This window comes from Bos indicus, chromosome 25, assembly GCF_029378745.1.
Source record: "Bos indicus isolate NIAB-ARS_2022 breed Sahiwal x Tharparkar chromosome 25, NIAB-ARS_B.indTharparkar_mat_pri_1.0, whole genome shotgun sequence".
NCBI classification, from domain to species: Eukaryota; Metazoa; Chordata; class Mammalia; order Artiodactyla; family Bovidae; genus Bos; species Bos indicus.
In genome coordinates, this window is record NC_091784.1 from 42,217,811 (window position 1) to 42,236,845 (window position 19,035).

General features: G+C 55.5%; 1 protein-coding gene across 2 annotated transcripts in view; it reads left to right on the forward strand.

Moving 5' to 3' along the window:
* The window catches only part of MAD1L1 (mitotic arrest deficient 1 like 1), a 247,067-nt gene that overhangs the window by 146,175 nt on the left and 81,857 nt on the right, over positions 1–19,035 (forward strand). For both annotated transcript variants that reach the window (XM_070780322.1, XM_019987512.2), the window contains exon 13: positions 10,442–10,498. In XM_070780322.1, the coding sequence (XP_070636423.1) occupies positions 10,442–10,498 (57 nt within the window). The remainder of the gene's footprint in view (positions 1–10,441; positions 10,499–19,035) is intronic.

Consider the following 19,035-nt stretch of genomic DNA (forward strand, 5'->3'; position numbering starts at 1 on the left):
TGAAATATTAGCCTGAGTTGTGTTTCCAATTTATTTAATTAAGCAGATTACGGTGCTGTGGGCTGCATGGAGGTCTGTGGAAAATCCCAGTTTCATAACGTAGCAGTTAAATCCTGGCTCCAGCTTAGGAAAAGGTGGACATGGCGCTGCTCCTCCCGTGACTCAGGCCAGGGCTTACCTCCGTGTTTCTGTTATCACCTCCCGGCCTGGAGGAACAGCAGCTTTTGAACCCTAGGTTGTACCAGGTCCAGGCTTTCTCTTACTTGTGAAAGTACATGTTTGGTGCTCCCCTTACACAAGGAGCTTGAGCTGACTCCTGTAAAAAGCGCAGCTGAAACAAACTGGACAATCTTGAGACAGAATTCCAGGATGAGCAAGAGCTAAAGAGAAGCGGCGGGGAGGGAGGAGGCGCTCGGGGAGGAGACCACGCGCGCCCGGGCCGCCTCCCTGGCCGCAGGGACCCGACGGCTGAGGCCAGGGTGGTGGGCGGTGGCCCCGTGCTGCTTTTGGCTTCCTGAGGACCCCTGTGCTGTTTGCACCTGCCCCGCCCCCCACGGCAGCGCAGGACACATTCTTGCACACTCACGGCTGCTGCGTTTTGGCGACACGCCCCGTAACAGGCGCGAGGGGACCCTCACTGCTTGTGCTTTGCATCTCCCTGACGGCCAGTGACACAGAGCATCTTTTCTCTTGGCCATTTTTATTCTTCTTTGGAGGGACGTCTGTTCAGATCCTCTCACCATTTTTAAATTGGTATTTTTTTATATATATATATTCAACTTTGTGAGTTCCTTATGTATGTCGGATAGCAGCTCCTTACCTGGTACATCGTTTACACACCCTGTCTCCCATTCTGTAGGTCGCCCTTCCTTCTGTTCCCTTGCTGTGCAGAAGCTTCAGAGTCTGTCTTTTCTGTTTTCATCACACATATCCATGGACTGTTGGTTGAGTCTGCTTTGAATCTGTAGCTCGCTTTGGAAAGCACGCGCAGTTTGACAGTGTTCTTCCAATCCAGGAACACAGAATGTCTTTCCCTTTGTTTACATCGTATTCAGTTTCTATCGGAGTCTTATATTTTTGAGTATATAGTTCCTTTACCTCCTTGGTTAAATTTATTATTTTTATTAATTAGTTTTTGGCTTTGCTGGGTCTTGGCCGCTGCTCGGGCTTTTTCTCTGGTTGTGGTGCGCGGGCGTCGCATCGCCGTGGCTTCTCCTGTTGCAGAGCGCAGGCTCTCCAGGGTGAGAGGGCTTCAGGAGTCACGGTACGTGGGCCTCGTAACTGCAGTTCCTGGACTCTGGAGTACAGGCTTAGTAGCCGTGGTGCATGGGCGTACTGGATCTTCCCAGACCAGAGATCTGACTCCTGTCTCCTGCCTCCTGCATTGGCAAGTGGATTCTTTCCCGCTGAACCACCAGGGGAGTCTTGTTTTATGGTTGTTTGATGCTGTTGTTCTGACAGCTGCTCTGCTGCCTGTGCCAGGCTCTGCGCTTCCCCCAGTGAGGTGGTCCTTGTGGCCAGCAGGTCAGCTGTTCATCTATACGAAAGCCCTTCCCAGAGAGTTTGGGATGGACATGTACACACTGCTGTATTTAAAATGGACCTACCATAGAACACAGGCCGGGGGGAGCTACCCCACGTCCAAGGTCAGGAGCAGCGGCTGCGCTTTGCTGGAGCAGCCGTGAGGACATACCCCACGTCCAAGGTAAGAGAAACCCAAGTAAGAGGGTAGGCGCTGAGAGAGGCCTCAGAGTGCAGACAGTCTGAAACCACAATCACAGAAAACCAGCCAATCTGATCACACAGACCACAGCCTTGTCTAACTCAGTGAAACTAAGTCACACCATAGGGGCCACCCCAGACGGCGGGTCATGGTGGAGAGGTCTGACAGAATGTGGTCCACCGGAGAAGGGAATGGCAAACCACTTCAGTGTTCTTGCCTTGAGAACCCCATGAACAGTATGAAAAGGCAAAAAGATAGGACACTGAAACATGAACTCCCCAGGTCGGTAGGTGCCCAATATGCTACTGGAGATCAGTGGAGAAATAACTCCAGAAAGAAAGAAGGGATGGAGCCAAAGCAAAAACAACACCCATTTGTGGATGTGATTGGTGATAGAAGCGAGGTTCGATGCTGTAAAGAGCAATATTGCATAGGAACCTGGAATGTCAGGTCCATGAATCAAGGCAAATTGGAAGTGGTCAAACAGGAGATGGCAAGAGTAAACACGGACATTCTAGGAATCAGCGAACTAAGATGGACTGGAATGGGTGAATTTAACTCAGTTCAGTTCAGTCGCTCAGTCACGTCCGACTCTTTGCGACCCCATGAATTGTATCACGCCAGGCCTCCCTGTCCATCACCAACTCCCAGAGTTCACCCAAACTCATGTGCATCAAGTTGGTGATGCCATCCAGCCATCTCATCCTCTGTCGTCCCCTTCACCTCCTTCCCCCAGTCCCTCCCAGCATCAGGGTCTTTTCCAATGAGTCAACTCTTCACATCAGGTGGCCAAAGTACTGGAGTTTCAGCCTCAGCATCAGTCCTTCCAGTGAACACCCAGGACTCATCTCCTTTAGGATGGACTGGTTGGATCTCCTTGCAGTCCAAGGGACTCTGAAGAGTCTTCTCCAACACCACAGTTCAAAACCATCAATTCTTAGGTGCTAATCTTTCTTCACAATCCAACTCTCACATCCATACATGACCACTGGAATTTAACTCAGATGACCATTATATCTACTACTGTGGGCAGGAATCCCTTAGAAGAAATGGAGTATCCATCATGGTCAACAAAAGAGTCTGAAATGTAGTACTTGGATGCAATCTCAAAAACGACAGAATGATCTCTCTTCGTTTCCAAGGCAAACCATTCAATATCATGGAAATCCAAGTCTATGCCCCGACCAATAATGCTGAAGAAGCTGAAGTTAATGGTTCTATGAAGACCTACGAGACCTTTTAGAACTAACACCCAAAAAAGATGTCCTTTTCATTATAGGGGACTGGAATGCAAAAGTAGGAAGTCAAGAAACACCTGGAGTAACAGGCAAATTTGGCCTTGGAATACGGAAGGAAGCAGGGAAAAGGCTAATAGAGTTGTGCCAAGAGAACGCACTGGTCATAGCAAACACCCTCCTCCTACAACAGAAGAGAAGACTCTACACATGGACATCACCATATGGTCAACACCGAAATCAGATTGATTATATTCTTTGCAGCCAAAGATGGAGAAGCTCTATACAGTTAGCAAAAACAAGACCAGGAGCTGACTGTGGCTCAGATCATGAACTCATTGGCAAAATCAGACTGAAATTGAAGAAAGTGGGGAAAACCACTAGACCATTCAGATATGACCTAAATGAACTCCCTTATGACTATACAGTGGAAGTGAGAAATCGATTTAAGGGACTAGTTCTGATAGACAGGGTGCCTGATGAACTATGGACGGAGGTTCGTGACATTGTACAGGAGATAGGAATCAAGACCATTCCCAAGAAAAAGAAATGCAAAAAAGCAAAATGGCTGTCTGAGGAGGCCTTACAAATAGCTGTGAGACGAAGGGAAGCAAAAAGCAAAAGGGAAAAGGAAAGATATACCCATTTGAATGCAGAGTTCCAAAGAATAGCAAGAAGAGATAAGAAAGCCTTCCTCAGCAATCAATGCAAAGAAATAGAGGAAAACAACAGAATGGGAAAGACTAGAGATCTCTTCAAGAAACTTAGAGATACCAAGGGAACATTTCATGCAAAGATGGGCTCAATAAAGGACAGAAATGGTAGGGACCTAACAGAAGCAGAAGATATTAAGAAGAGGTGGCAAGAATACACAGAAGAACTATACAAAAAAGATCTTCAAGACCCAGATAATCATGATGGTGTGATCACTCACCTAGAGCCAGACATCCTGGAATGTGAAGTCAAGTGGGCCTTAGAAAGCATCACTACGAACAAAGCTAGTGGAGGTGATGGAATTCCAGTTGAGCTATTCAAATCCTGAAAGATGAGGCTGTGCAAGTGCTGCACTCAATATGCCAGCAAATTTGGAAAATTCATCAGTGGCCATGGGACTGGAAAAGGTCAGTTTTCATTCCAATCCCAAAGAAAGGCAATGCCAAAGAATGCTCAAAATACCACACAATTGCACTCATCTCACACGAGAAGGAAATGGCAACTCACTCCAGTGTTCTTGCCTGGAGAATCCCAGGGACACAGGGCCTGGTAGGAGGCTGTCTGTGGGGTCACACATAGTTGGACATGACTGAAGTGACTTAGCAGCAGCAGCACATGCTAGTAAAGTAATGCTTAAAATTCTTCAAGCCAGGCTTCAGCAATATGTGAACTGTGAACTTCCAGATGTTTAAGTTGGTTTTAGAAAAGGCAGAGGAACCAGAGATCAAATTGCCAACATCCTCTGGGTCATCGAAAAAGCAAGAGAGTTCCAGAAAAACATCTATTTCTGCTTTATTGACTATGCCAAAGCCTTTGACTGTGTGGATCACAATAAACTGTGGAAAATCGTGAAAGAGATGGGAATACCAGACCACCTGACCTGCCTCTTGAGAAACCTGTATGCAGGTCAGGAGGCAACAGTTAGAATTGGACATGGAGCAACAGACTGGTTCCAAATAGGAAAAGGAGTACATCAAGGCTGAATATTGTCACCCTGCTTATTTAACTTATATGCAGAGTACATCATGAAAAATGCTGGGCTGGAAGAAGCACAAGCTGGAATCAAGATTGCCGGGAGAAATATCAATAACCTCAGATATGCAGATGACACCACCCTTATGGCAGAAAGTGAAGAGGAACTAAAAAGCCTCTTGATGAAAGTGAAAGAGGAGAGTGAAAAAGTTGGCTTAAAGCTCAACATTCAGAAAAGGAAGATCATGGCATCTGGTCCCATCACTTCATGGCAAATAGATGGGGAAACAGTGGAAACAGTGTCAGACTTTATTTTTCTGGGCTCCAAAATTACTGCAGATGGTGACTGCAGCCATGAAATTAAAAGACACTTACTCCTTGGAAGGAAAGTGATGACCAACCTAGATGGCATATTGAAAAGCAGAGACACTACTTTGCCAACAAAGGTCCGTCTAGTCAAGGCTATGGTTTTTCCTGTGGTCATGTATGGATATGAGAGTTGAACTATAAAGAGAGCCGAGCACTGAAGAATTGATGCTTTTGAACTGTGGTGTTGGAGAAGACTCTTGAGAGTCCCTTGGACTGCAAGGAGATCCAACCAGTCCTGAGTTTTCATTGGAAGGACTGATGTTGAAGCTGAAACTCTAGTCCTTTGGCCACCCGATGCAAAGAGCTGACTCATTTGAAAAGACCCTGATGCTGGGATAGATTGAGAGCAGGAGGAGAAGGGGACAACAGAGGATGAGATGGTTCCGTGGCATCACCGACTCGATGGACGTGGGTTTGGGTGGACTCCGGGAGTTGGTGATGGACAGGGAGGCCTGGCGTGCTGAGGTTCATGGGGTCGCAGAGAGTCGGACCCGACTGAGCGACTGAACTGAACTGATGCTGTTGTAAATGGAACTGTTTAGTTTCTTTCTCAGATGGTTCATTGTCGGCCTATAGGAACAGCTTTTGGAGTCCGGGCTGTGCTGGTCTTTGTTGCTGTGTGGGACTTCCTCTTGTGGTGGTGGGGAGGGGCTCCCCTTGGTTGCTGTGTGGGCTTTTCGTGGTGGCTTCTCGTCTCATGGCCTGGGCTCTAGGGCACGAGGCCTTCAGTGGTTGTGGCGGCACCAGCTTAGCTGCCCGGAGGCACGTGGAATCTTTCCGGACCAGGCATCAAACCCATGTTCTCTGCATTGGCAGGCAGATTCTTTACTGCTTGACAACCAGGGAAGCCTGCAACTTATTTTTGTATATTGATTTCTATGTATTTCCTGAATTTGTTCATTAGTTCTAATGGTTTTCTAGTGAAGTTTTAGGATTTTCTGTCCGTATCATCTGCAAGGAGACAATTTACTGCTTCCTTTCCCATTAGGTGCCTTTTATTTCTATCTCTCGTCTGATTGCTCTGGCTCAGGCTTCCAGTGAGAGTGGGTGTCCTTGCCTTGTTCCTCATCTCAGAAGAAAAGCCTTCAGCTTTTCACTGTTGAATGTATTAGCTGTGGGCTTTATTATGCTGAAAAACGTTCCTTCGGTACCTAATTAATTTTGTTGTGAAAAGATATTCAGATCAGATCAGATCAGTCACTCAGTCGTGTCCGACCCTGCCACCCCATGAATCGCAGCAAGCCAGGCCTCCCTGTCCATCACCAACTCCCGGAGTTCACTGAGACTCACGTTCATCGAGTCGGTGACGCCATCCAGCCATCTCAGCCTCTGTCGTCCCCTTCTCCTCTGGCCCCAATCCCTCCCAGCATCAGAGTCTTTTCCAATGAGTCAACTCTTCGCATGAGGTGGCCAAAGGACTGGAGTTTCAGCTTTAGCATCATTCCTTCCAAAGAAATCCCAGGGCTGATCTCCTTCAGAATGGACTGATTGGATCGCCTTGCAGTCCAAGGGACTCTCAAGAGTCTTCTCCAACACCACAGTTCAAAAGCATCAATTCTTCGGCGCTCAGCCTTCTTCACAGTCCAACTCTCACATCCATACATGACCACAGGAAAAACCATAGCCTTGACTAGACGGACCTTTGTTGGCAAAGGAATGTCTCTGCTTTTGAATATGGTATCTAGGTTGGTCATAACTTTCCTTCCAAGGAGTAAGTGTCTTTTAATTTCATGGCTGCAGTCACCATCTGCAGTGATTTTGGAGCCCAGCAAAATAAAGTCTGACACTGTTTCCACTGTTTCCCCACCTATTTCCCATGAAGTGATGGGACCAGATGCCATGATCTTCCTTTTCTGAATGTTGAGCTTTAAGCCAACTTGTTCACTCTCCACTTTCACTTTCATCAAGAGGCTTTTGAGTTCCTCTTCACTTTCTGCCATAAGGGTGGTGTCATCTGCATATCTGAGGTTATTGATATTTCTCCCGGCAATCTTGATTCCAGCTTGTGCTTCTTCCAGTCCAGCGTTTCTCATGGTGTACTCTGCATATAAGTTAAATAAGCAGGGTGACAATATACAGCCTTGATGTACTCGTTTTCCTATTTGGAACCAGTCTGTTGTTCCATGTCCAGTTCTAACTGTTGCTTCCTGACCTGCATACAGAGATTTCTCAAGAAAATTTCTCAGGAAAAGATGTTAAATTTTATCAAATGTTTTCCGTGCCTCTGTTGAGATGCTCATGCCATTCTCCTCCTTCACTCTGCTGCTGTGTTGCTTTGCCGTGACTGGTCTGTGGATGTCGAGCCACCCTTGCATCCCATGGATGAATCCCACTTGATCTCAGTGTACCATCTCTGTGACGTGCTGCTGGATTCAGTTTGCCAGTGTTTTGCTGAGGATTTGCGAATCTGTTCATCAGGGCTGTTGGCAGTTGTTTCACTTTGGTTTTGTTCTTTGGGCACCTTGTCTGGCTTTCATATCGGCGATGCTGGCCTTGTAAAATGAATTTGAATGTGTTCCCTTCTCTTTGATTTTTTGGAAGAGTTCAAGGAGGATTGGTATTAATACTTTTTTAAGTGTTTGGTAAAATTCACCAGTGAAACCATGTAATCCTGGGCCTTTCTTTGTAGGGAGGGTTTTGTTTTTTTCCCATTAATTCTTGTTACTCATTACTGGTTTGCTCAGATCTTTTGTTTTAAGGTTTTTCCTGATTGTATGTTTCTAGGAGTTTGTTTGTTTCGTTGTGCAGTTTTCTGGTGTAGAATGTTGATCGCAGCAGTTCTTGCGTCTTGGTGTTTCTGTGGCATCCTTTGTGATGTCTTTGCTTTCATCTCTGATTTTATTTACCTGAGCTTCATCTTTTTCCTTAGTTCAGCTAGAAGTTTGTCAGTTTTGTTTATCTGTGAAAAAGACAGCTCCTGGTTTTGTTGACCTTTTCCATCTGGCCCCGGGTGGTTGTCTGAACCCGCGTTCTCTGAAGGGATAACGGCTGAGCTACTCCTTCTCCTCACGACGCCCTCCGCCAGGACCGACTTCCAGGTCAAGAGGCCTTGGGGTTGGTCTCTGGTCTGGCCTCCCGCCCGGCAGTGATGTCTCAGAGGCAGAGGGCTGGTGAGGAGAGAGCTCTGGAGGACGGGGGCTGAAGCCTGGCATTTGCCCAAGTTCCAGGGCGCTGGAGCTGTGGTCCCAGGCCCACTGCCCGCAGGGTAAGCACCCCGGCTGTCAGCGGGGGTGGGCTGAGTCGGGACGGGGCCGGGCCCACCATGGACGCGCCCACCGTGGTCCTGAGCGCGTGGCGGGGCCCCGCACGCTCCAGGCCTGGGACACACTCGGCTCATCAGGGGCTCCCGAGGGGTGAAGGGCTCCGTCCTGCGGCTGCCCTGGAGCCACTGCTGCCCGCCCACTTACAGGCCGACGTGTCTGCGGCCTCAGGAAGCGCGGTGCTCCCCTGCCTGCAGCCTGGCGTCCGCGACGGCAGGGGCCCCACCTGCCCCGTGTTTGCTCCCTGGTGAAGGTGCGTCCGGGGTGCTGCCTGGATGTGCCCTTCAACTAGCATCTGTCTTTGCGCTTCATCACCATCCTGTGTGTGCAGCCAGCCGGAAGGCAGGGGCGTGAAGCGCCAGTCTCCTCCTGTCCCTGTGACCTTGGGCGTCACCTGTCCCGCCTGCACTGGGCGGCGTCCGCTGCTGGGTCCGGGGCAGTTGTCACTCGGAGATAAAAACAGCCCCTCGCAGTCTGGGTGCAGCCCTCACCCGCGGCGGGCGGTGCTCAGGCCTGACGGCTCTGTGGTCACCGGGCGCCTCCCAGTGACAGCCCCTGAGCGGGCCGGCTCCTCCGTCCACACGCCTGCCCCGCCAGCTCCGCTCCACACAGAGCAGCCGGAGGGAGCGTGTCCCCTGAGGACTCAGGGCGGCTGTGCCTTTTAGGAAGCGCCCTGGCCTGGGCCGCGCAAGCTGCCGTGGAGTCGCCGGCCGGAGTCTCCCGGGCGGCCTGCTGTCTTCCCGTGTCCTCGCCGCGCTGCGCCCCGTGTAAGGCTCGCCCTGCAGGGGCCCCCCGGGTGCAGACCGCGCTGCGCCCCGTGTAAGGCTCGCCCTGCAGGGTCCCCCGGGTGCAGAGCACGCCAGCTGACTGCCAGCCTTGCTGCCTGCCCCAGGCGAGGAGCCGGCCCGGGGCAGTGAGGGCTCCTCCGGCCTCTGTGCCCGCGTCCAGACCCGGGCGTCCGGGCTGCATGTGGCCTGCGGCCGCCCTCATCCTACACCCCCGGGTCTCCCGAGTGGCCAAGACGGGGGTCGTGTGGCCCTGCCCCTCCCCGCTGCGGCCTCTGCACAGCGCCCCCTGCTGCATGTCCAGCCCCCGGGGCCCTGCCCGGGCCGAGGGCGTGTGAGGACGGGAGCCGGTGCAGTGGGGGCCCGTCTCCTGCGTTTCCATCCCTCAGACCCGAGTTCTGGGGGGCCTGCCCACTGATGCCAGGAAACTGCTGTTTGCGGGGTTTCGCTGCGGAGGGAAGGGTCGACCTGGCGCCTGTGGCTTCATTCTGCCCCCGGCCCCAGCAGCCTTCCCGGAGCCCGGGGGCCACGGTGCCCTGGTCCTGCCTCCTCGGCTCCTCTGGAGGCCGTCCTGACGTCTCCCCGGGCCCCTGGGCTGCTCTGAGGAAGGGCTGCAGCCAGTGCTGGTGAGGGGCTTCCCCGCTGCCACCTGCCCCCTGCCTAGCCTCTGTCCCGCCAGGCTTTGTCGGAGGCCTTCCCTCCTCCAGCCAAGGGCCCGCAGCACTCTTAGGGTCTCCGGTGCGGCCGGACGCCGTGCTGTGCGTCCACTTGGCCCTCCCCAGGGCCCGTGACGGGCTGTCTGATCGCCTGCAGCGATGGTGCGCGTCCTGCTTAGAATCCTCCGCTTGTAGCGGAACCGCCTCCCTTTCTCCCTAATTTGTCCTCCAGAGTGCTGGTGCCTGTATATTTTAAAGCTACTTTCTCGTTGAAGTATGACGCACGCACACACACAGATGCACACGTCGGCACTGTCAGCTTGATGAGTATCCCCAGGCGGAGCCCCCAGAGGCCCCCGTTACCCGGTGCTCCAGGCCCCCGGAAGGTGGAGGGGCCCCTGCCAGCCCTTGGCAGCCGCACGCTGTGCCCCGTCCCACCCCGTCCTGCCACCTCAGCGAGTGCTGTGCTGGCTGGTGTCTGCCTCCTTGTGCGTGGCCGGTCCCCTGGCCTCTTACCCGGGCACTGAAGCTCCACCCTGAATGCCCTCTCCTTCAGGCAGCTGCTCAGGGGTGGCCTTGGCAAGCTGCTATGTTACCACTGCCCCTGCTTCCACACGGGGGACTCGGGGCTCCCCAGAAAGTGGCGGGTGAGCAGAGACGGCAGGTGTGGCCCCTTGCGCCCCGGGAGGAGCAAGCCCACTGACCTTCCTTCTGTCTTGTCTTGAAGGCTCAGCTGTCACAGGCGCTGGAGGAGCTGGGAGGCCAGAAGCAAAGAGCCGACATGGTGAGTCCCGACACCACGCCTGGTGGAGGCCTTTGTGGCCAAGGGGAGCCCAGGGCCCTGGACCGACTTCATCAGAGACGCGGCTACCAGTGGGGAGGGGCGCCTCATGGTTGAGTCCAGACTGCCCGCCTGCTCCAGGCTGGGGTCCAGAGTGCCCCCTACCCAAGGCCACGCCGCCCGGCAGCACGGACCCCACCCTGACCCTGTGGGGCGCCCCTCGCCCCTCCAGCCTCGCGCGTGCCCTTGTTTCTCTGTTGCCCCGGCTGCGGGCTGACTTCTGACATCAGACCACGTCCGCCCTGTGTCCTCGCGGCTGGGAGCCCTCGCCTGGGCGCGTGCAGACGCGGCCACGTGACCCCGCTGGCCCTCGGCACCCACAGGAGACAGGGTGGCCGCGAGTGTCCTCATCCAGTGCGAACTGTGAGCCGCTCCGGCGCCTGGTCTGGCGGCTTGGAGGACGACACCCCTGGGCACAGGCAGGCCGTGCCGGGGAATTGGCATGTGTTGTCCGGTTGCCCTGCCCAAGACCCTCTCCTGCTGCCGGGCCGCCGGGAGGCTGCTGTGGGCGGGGCGCTGGAGGTTGCTGTGGGCGGGGCGCCGGGAGCCGCTGTGGGTGGGGCACCATGAGCTCCGGAGGGCGCTGGGGCTCCTGCCTGCAGTCGGGGTCCTGTCTCGGTGTTGGCGCCGCCAGTGAGGCAGGCACAGGTGGGAGTGAGGCATCCTTGAACGTGCCTTGTGCCTGGCTGGCGGCCCCCCAGCTGACGCCACCACTGCTGACCTTTCCTGTTGGGGGGCTCCACCCGTGGGGGCCGAGGGGGTGGGGGGCCCAGCCGAGGAGTCAGGGGTGGGGAGGCAAGCGGGATCAGGGAGCTGGGTTCAGAGGACGACGTGGTGTCCGAGATGCAGCAGGCATGGGGTCCAGAGCCCCGAGTCCTGGCCGGGAAGCACCCCTCTGGGTGGGCATCGGTGCCCAGGGGCACAGCCCAAGGCCGACCCCGCCTGGCTGCTCCAGCACAGATGCCTGTCGGAGATCGGGGTCGGCCCTACCTGAGGTGGAGAGGCTATGCCTAGTAAGGACCCCAGTCACGTGTGTGATGGACGCCGTGGGACAGGCCAGGGTGCCTGGGGCCTAGGGGAGCATTTCCTGAGGAGGCAAAGGACACGTCCGGACCCGTGGAAGCCCCCGATTGTGACCACAGCCTCCGGGAGCTGGGAGGGTGGGCTCTGGTGACGGGGCCAGGGCTCTCTGGGGCCTCCCCACCTTCCTGTCCTTGTCCACCGACCTTGACTTTGGGGCTGCCAGGCCGGGGTGGGGCGTCCTTGAAGACCGATGGCCCCTCCTACAAGGCCCTGGGGATGGGACGTTGTGTGTCTCCTGCACGGCTTCCTTGCTGGGGTTGAGCTGGAGAGTGCCCAGGGGCACAGTTGCCCTGAGAAACCGAGATGAGGCCGTGAGGGCCACATGCCCACGGCGCCAGGCTGGGAAGCCTGCACGTCGCCCTTCCCCATCCCCGAGCTGCCCTTCCCCAGCCCTGGGGCTTTTTTGGACGAGCTGGGTGCCCTGTCAGGAGGGGGACAGGCCTGCTGCGCTTGCCCGCTGGGGCAGCTGCCCCTCCTCACGGGGCTGCAGGGCTGTGTGCTTCCTCCTCCTTTCAGCTCATGCGGTTTCTGCTCCTCGTGTGAAGTCTCCAGGGCCTTTGAAGTCCCTCCTCCAGACCAGTTACACTGGAGCTTGTTGGGGCGGGCAGCCAGGCAGAGGTGTTAATGCACGTCTCCCGGGGCAAGTCTGGTGTCAGCTACAGTGGAGAGCCTCCTCTGGGCCTGGTACCCCAAACTCAGTGCCAGGCCTCCCCTGGCCACCGGGGGACCTTTGGGGACCGCTCTCCAGGAAGCATGCTTCCCTTGTGGCTCAGTCGGTAAAGCATCTGCCTATAATACAGGAGACCCGGGTTCGATCCCTGGGTCAGAAAGTTCCCATGGAGAAGGAAATGGCAACTCACTCCAGTATTCTTGCCTGGAAAATCCCATGGACGGAGGAGCCCGGTAGGCTACAGTCCATGGGGTCGCAAAGAGTCGGACACGACTGAGCAGCTTCACTTCACTTCAAGGAATCAGCTTGTCGCAGCGGTGCTGACCCTTCAGAGGGTCTGAGCCCAGAGGTGCGGTGCTGGTGGCCCCTGCGTGCACGCCCGGGCACTGCGGGCTCCTCACACTGGGCCTTTCAGGCTTGGTGTTGGCTCTGGGCTGTTGCTGTCTCCTCAGAGAGGCTTTTAATCTGTGCCTTTGACTGTCCCATCTTTAGCTTATTTTGTGTTGTTTATTTCACTTCTCTCTTCTCTCTCCTTGTTAAAGGGAAAATGAGAAATGGCAGTGCCCAGGGACCTGAGGGCAGGAGCGCGCGAGCCTCTGTTCTTGCTCCCGACTGGGTCCAGAGGGCCCTGCAGCCCCCGAGGCACAGGCTGGTGCAGGGCAGGGACCCGAGGCCTGTCGCCCGTGGGCCAGGAAATGCTTGTGTTTGGTTACAGGGGGCTCTCTGCTCTGATGTAAACTCCCGAGGGGTGGAGGAGCGAGACTGGGGCTGGGGCGGTGACGGAGAACATCCTGAGGCTGGGAGGCCGCAGGCAGCCCGCCCTCCCACGCCAGTGCCAAAGGCCTTGGTCCTGCCCCTGCGTTGCTGCCGTAAGAGGGCGCGCTCCTCTGGGTCTGGGCAGCGAGCAGCCTGTGTCCAGGGGCCCCGATTGCACCCAGGGCCTCCGTCTAGGACGGTTCCTGCTCCTGCTCTCCCAGCCCCAGCTCCCTGACCTGCTGTTCTCCGGACCAAAGTCAGCTCACCAGGCAAAAGAGACGTTTAAAAAAAAACAATTAAGCATCTTTAGGTAATTGCAGGTGACGGCACAAAGACAGCTTGACTTTTTGTTAATAACTAGCAAATTCATGCCAATTAGTGTGTGTGAGTACCCTTCGTGTTTTTTTCTTTAAATGCAATTAATACCCCAAGGAAAGACGACCCCACTGTAGTCATGTCTTTGACACGCCTCGCCCTGATTAGGTCGGGCGGGCTGGGGCTGGAGGGGAGGCTTCGCTTCTGACTGTCACAGTACTGTCACTTGGCGACCTCGGGGACTGGGCTGGACACCTGTGCTCGGGTCCGCGGCCCGCCTCCCAGGGCTTCTCCTGGAAGCGCTGCGTCCAGATGAGGGGTGAGCACGGGCGGCCTGGTGACCCCCTCCGCCTCCTGCCGCCTTCCTCCTCCACTCCGTCTCCCAAGTGGGCGCAGTGGTCCAGGCTGCGAGTGTCCAGGCTTCGCGTGCCGCCCAGCGACACGTGCTTTACAGCCACCTCCGTTGCCCGTGGACAGCGCAGCCGGGCAGGTTCCAGGGGCTCGCAGGCCTCCGGGGCTTCCCCTGCACGGGAGCACCAGGGGCGCTCGCTCTGAGTCCTGGGGCTCGAGCACAGATCACACGGATGGTGGGAGGTGTTCGTAGCCCTGCCGGGCGGTGCCCACCCCCACGGACCTTGCTGACACTGCGTCATTGTCAACCGCAAAACTCAGGCCAGTGAATCACTGGGAGGCGGGTGAGCCTCCATTGTTCACCACTCGCACCATCGCCCGCCTGCGCCCCCCACCCGAACATCCGGCCTTATCACAGTCCTCCAGCGGAGCCAGCTGCCTCTCCGTAAATTATTAAAAGCACCTCCTGGTTCTGACTGGTGGTGAGTCATTTCACGTTCTGGATCTGTCCTGCTGTGCCTGAAAAACGTCTGTCCTAGGCGGGCGTGTCGGTCGGGCCCGCTGGTGGAGGTGACCACAGAGACCGTGAGGAGCGGGCCTCCCCAGCCCTGGGCCCCTGCCCCGAGCCTCAGCGCCTGCTGAGAAACGCTGCTTTCTCAGGAGCCTGGCCCGGAGGCGTAAGTCCACGTGTGCGGGCCCACGCCGCTTAGGCTCACGTAGGTCGAGCCAGACAGTGATTGAACCTGTAGCCTTGCGAGGCCCCTGTGTCTCTGAGAGCCAGGCTGTGACGACAGGGCGGAGGGCTGGGGTCCCACTGGCCGGGCCTGGCGGAGCGCCCTCCATCTCTGCATGAGCGCAGCTGGAGCTGCTCTCATGGGGCCTGCGTGGCTCCCACAGCGGACACAGCGCGACCTTGGGTCATTTTCTTTCTCTGCACTTTCTTAGCCGCCCTCCCATCCTCTGCCCCAGGTGAGGCCTGGCGCTTGCTTGCCAGGTTTCGGGTGGGCCTCCCGTTGGACTCCAGCTGGCAGACAGGTTCCCCTGGGAGGTGGTGGCTCCCTGCGGGTCGGTGCTGTGAGAGCTCTCTCTTAGCAAATGTACTCAAGAAATGGCCTTCCAGGGTGAAACGCAGCCTGGACATGTTCTCCAGTGGGGCTTCTTTTGATCCGAGGCAGTGGTGTGTCCAGCTCAAGTCAGCAGCTGGCTGAGCTGTTGGTGACAGCCTGTCGCCTTTTGCACCTGGCATGGCCCCCAGGCTGAGACGGAATCGACAAGTGGGTCATTCCAGACCCTCCCAGGACCCAGCACCACCCCCCCACCCTAGACCTTCCTGGGTGCTCGATGGGTCCAGGCTGAGCAGGTCCTTTGACCGGGGTCCCCTCTGATCTCAACGTCCTGTCGTCTCCAGGAGGCCTGGGGCCCTGCCCAGTAGGGCTCTTGGGGGAAGGCAGCGGCCTGGACCTCTGCGATGAGGGCCCTTGGCGGGCAGCTCTGGAAGTCTGGCCCTCGGCCCCATCGTGACCGTCTGTGGGGCTGGTCAGAGGCTGGGCTCCTTTGCTGAGACGTGTGTGACCCCTCACGCTGGTGCTCACCAGCAGCCACAGTAGTTAGACTTGCTGTTGGGGGATGGGGAGCATGTCCTCGCCCCCACGCTGGTTGTTGCTTTGTGGGGTCGGGTACCACCCCTGGGCCCCAGTGGTGCACCCTCTCGAATTAAACTGAAGTTCACAGGCTCTGTCTAAAGGCCGTACCATACTAGTGAGCTCGCCTTGAGGACCCTTAGCATCCAGTCTCCTTGAGGAGAGGGAGGGGCTGTGTCACCAGTGGGTCCAGGGCGGGGCAGCGCTCTGCTGGGGTGGTGATGCCTGCGGGCTGCCTGAGACGCCAGCCTGGCTGCAGGGAGCAGGCCTGGTCTCTCTCGTCCTTCCTTGTGTTCGGTCCTCGGCCCCGGGGGCCGGTCGGTTTGCTGGGTCCTCAGGGCCCCTCCTCCCTGCCCCCGCGCACCCCGTGGCCTCTGGCCTCCCGGCCTCCCCACGCTCCTGGCTCTGATCCTCCTCCAGCTTGTGCTGCGTCCTGGGTGCTCCCCGGCCATGAGCTGGGCCGGCCTCGGGTCCCACCGCTCTGGGATCCTGCGCGTTGCTGCCCACTGGTCAGTGTTTGTTCCTGGGGAGGCTTAGTCTCACCCAGGCCCTCCATCTGTGACAGAAGCACCCTCTCCAGCTCTGGTGGGAGGAGGCGTGGAAGGCAGGGCCGCCCCCAGGTTCTGGGCCTCGGGGCAACGCCGGGCCAGGTGGAGAGGCACGGGGGTGTGTGCACTCGGTGGCCCGCTCCCTGTCCCGGGGTGGAGCGCGGGGCGAGGCGGGGGCAGGTCTCCAGGGACCGGCTTGGAGCTGGAGTTGCAGGCAGTCCCTGCCAGACAGCCTGGCCGCCTGGGGTCCTGTCTGTCCCCAGGTCCTTCCAGAAAGCTCTGTCCTGGCCCTGTTCTCCCCGACCCCCCTGGAGCACCAGGCGCCTCTTCGAGAAGAGGGCAGTGTGTTGTTGCTCCAGAGCCGCCCCCAGCAGAGACTCCGCTGTCAGCGCCTGCGACCAGGCCTGGGGGCCCCTCACCCGTTGCCTGTGTCCGAGTCCCGTGTTCTGTGCCTTGGCCCCCACCCCCCGCCCCCTGGGTCTGCTGTGTGCTGCTCCTCCTCTGTCGGGACCTCTCACCTCCCCTGGAGCCTCCTGTGACCCGACCCTGCTGCCAAAGAGGCAGAGCTGGCTGGAGGGGCCGTTAGCCAGGCGTCCTGAGCAGCACGAAGGCCTTCACCTGGGCCAGTCCCGGGGTCTTCCCCAGGGACGCAGCTGAGCAGGAGGGTGACTCTGGCCCTGGCCGTTTCACCAAACCCCCAGGCGAGGCTGGCTTGTGAGGCCCAGTGCCCTCTGGTAGCACGGGCTTCCCTGGTGGTCCCCTGGTTGAGACTCACCTGGCAGTGCAGGAGACACGGGTTCCATCCTGGTGTGGGGAGGCCTCACAGGCCGTGCAGCCGCGGCTGCTGAGCGTTGCTCCCTGGAGCCCGTACCCCGCGACGAGAGAAGCCTCCAAGTGAGAAGCCTGTGCGCCGCAATTGGAGGAAGCCCACACGCAGCAAAGAAGACCCAGCCCAGCCAAAAATCAAAAATAAAATTTTTTAAAACTTAAAAAAACCCAAATAGAACTAGGACAAATCGCTTTCCTCGGATCACACTGTGATGAAATTTGAATTTAAAAGCACAACCGAAAAAAGAAATAGCACCTAATTCTTGAAAGAAAAAATGTAATAGAACAAGAGACTTGGTCTTCATTCTTGGGTCATAAAATTCAGAAAACAGTCTTCATGGGAACTCTTCCCTTCAGAGCCTGTGGGAAACAGCCAGACCATCGCTGAGAAGAAAAGTCACAGGTTTAAATATGTTATTGAACAAGAAAGAGTGAATATGTATGGATTAAACACCCAGTCCAAGAACTTGGAAAAGGAAGACAGAATTAACCTTAGCAAAGGAGAAGTACGAATTTGTAAAGATCAAAGCGGAAGTTAATGAGAAAGTGAAAAATGGTAGAAATAACAAATAAATCCAAATGCCTGTGCTTTGAAAACAAACCAGTAAAACATTAATTATTCACAATCCTAGTGAAAAATTAATAGAAACCATCACCACCCGAACTAAGAAATAAGAGTAGTTAGCTTGGAGTTGCTGCCTGGGTGGGGCGGGTGAGGAGAGCATGTCCTGGGCGCCAAAGGCCCCGGTCTGACCTGGACGAGGCTCCCCATGTGCAGCCACACAGAGCCCTGGAGCGGGACACACAGGGTGAGCACTGCCCTGCACGCGCGCCTCCCCGCAGCGCTGAGGAGGACAGCCAGAAGCACCGTCAGAGAGAACCCTGGAGAGAGAATCACGAGGCCTAGGAGTCCGTTAAAAGCTAGGAATTATGTCACAACTCTGTTTAAAGTGAAAACCTGAAAGAGATGAATCATTTTCTACTAAAATATAACCCACAAATACTGACTCCAGAAGAGAGAAATTTCAAACAGACCAGTTACTCAGTTCAGTTCAGTCGCTCAGTCGTGTCTGATTCTTTGCCACCCCATGAATCGCAGCACGCCAGGCTTCCTGTCCATCACCAACTCCCAGAGTTCACTCAGACTCACGTCCATCGAGTCAGTGATGCCATCCAGCCATCTCATCCTCTGTCGTCCCCTTCTCCTCCTGCCCCCAATCCCTCCCAGCATCAGAGTCTTTTCCAGTGAGTCAACTCTTCACATGAAGTGGCCAAAGGACTGGAGTTTCAGCTTTAGCATCATTCCTTCCAAAGAAATCCCAGGGCTGATCTCCTTCAGAATGGACTGGTTGGACCTCCTTGCAATCCAAGGGACTCTCAAGAGTCTTCTCCAATACCACAGTTCAAAAGCATCAATTCTTCGGCGCTCAGCCTTCTTCACGGTCCAACTCTCATATCCATACATGACCACAGGAAAAACCATAGCCTTGACTAGACGGACCTTTGTTGGCAAAGTAATGTCTCTGCTTTTGAATATGCTATCTAGGTTGGTCATAACTTTTCTTCCAAGGAGTAAGCGTCTTTTAATTTCATGGCTGCAGTCACCATCTGCAGAAGAAATGGAGTAGCCATCATGGTCAACAAAAGAGTCCAAAATGCAGTACTTGGATGCTATCTCAAAAATAACAGAATGATCTCTGTTCATTTCCAAGGTAAACCATTCAATATCACAGTAATCCAAGTCTATGCCCCCACCAGTAACGGTGAAGAAGCTGAAGTTGAACGGTTCTATGAAGACCTACAAGACCTTTTAGAACTAACACCCAAAAAAGATGTCCTTTTCATTATAGGGGACTGGAATGCAAAAGTAGGAAGTCAAGAAACACCTGGAGTAACAGGCAAATTTGGCCTTGGCGTACGGAATGAAGCAGGGCAAAAGCTAATAGAGTTCTGCCAAGAGAACGCACTGGTCATAGCAAACACCCTCTTCCAACAACACAAGAGAAGACTTTACACATGGACATCACCAGATGGTCAACACCGAAATCAGATTGATTATATTCTTTGCAGCCAAAGGTGGAGAAGCTCTATACAGTCAACAACAAAAAAAAGACCAGTTACTACCAACTTGTAAAAAACAAACAAACAAACGGCCACCTCTGTGGCCCCGCCAGCAAACAGGAAGAGACGGAAAGGCATGAGACTGAGTGTGAGCCCCAGGGAAATCCCGCTGCAGCTCCAGTGCCATCCACACTGCCCAGGCTGCCCGGGCACAGGGCAGGGAAGCTT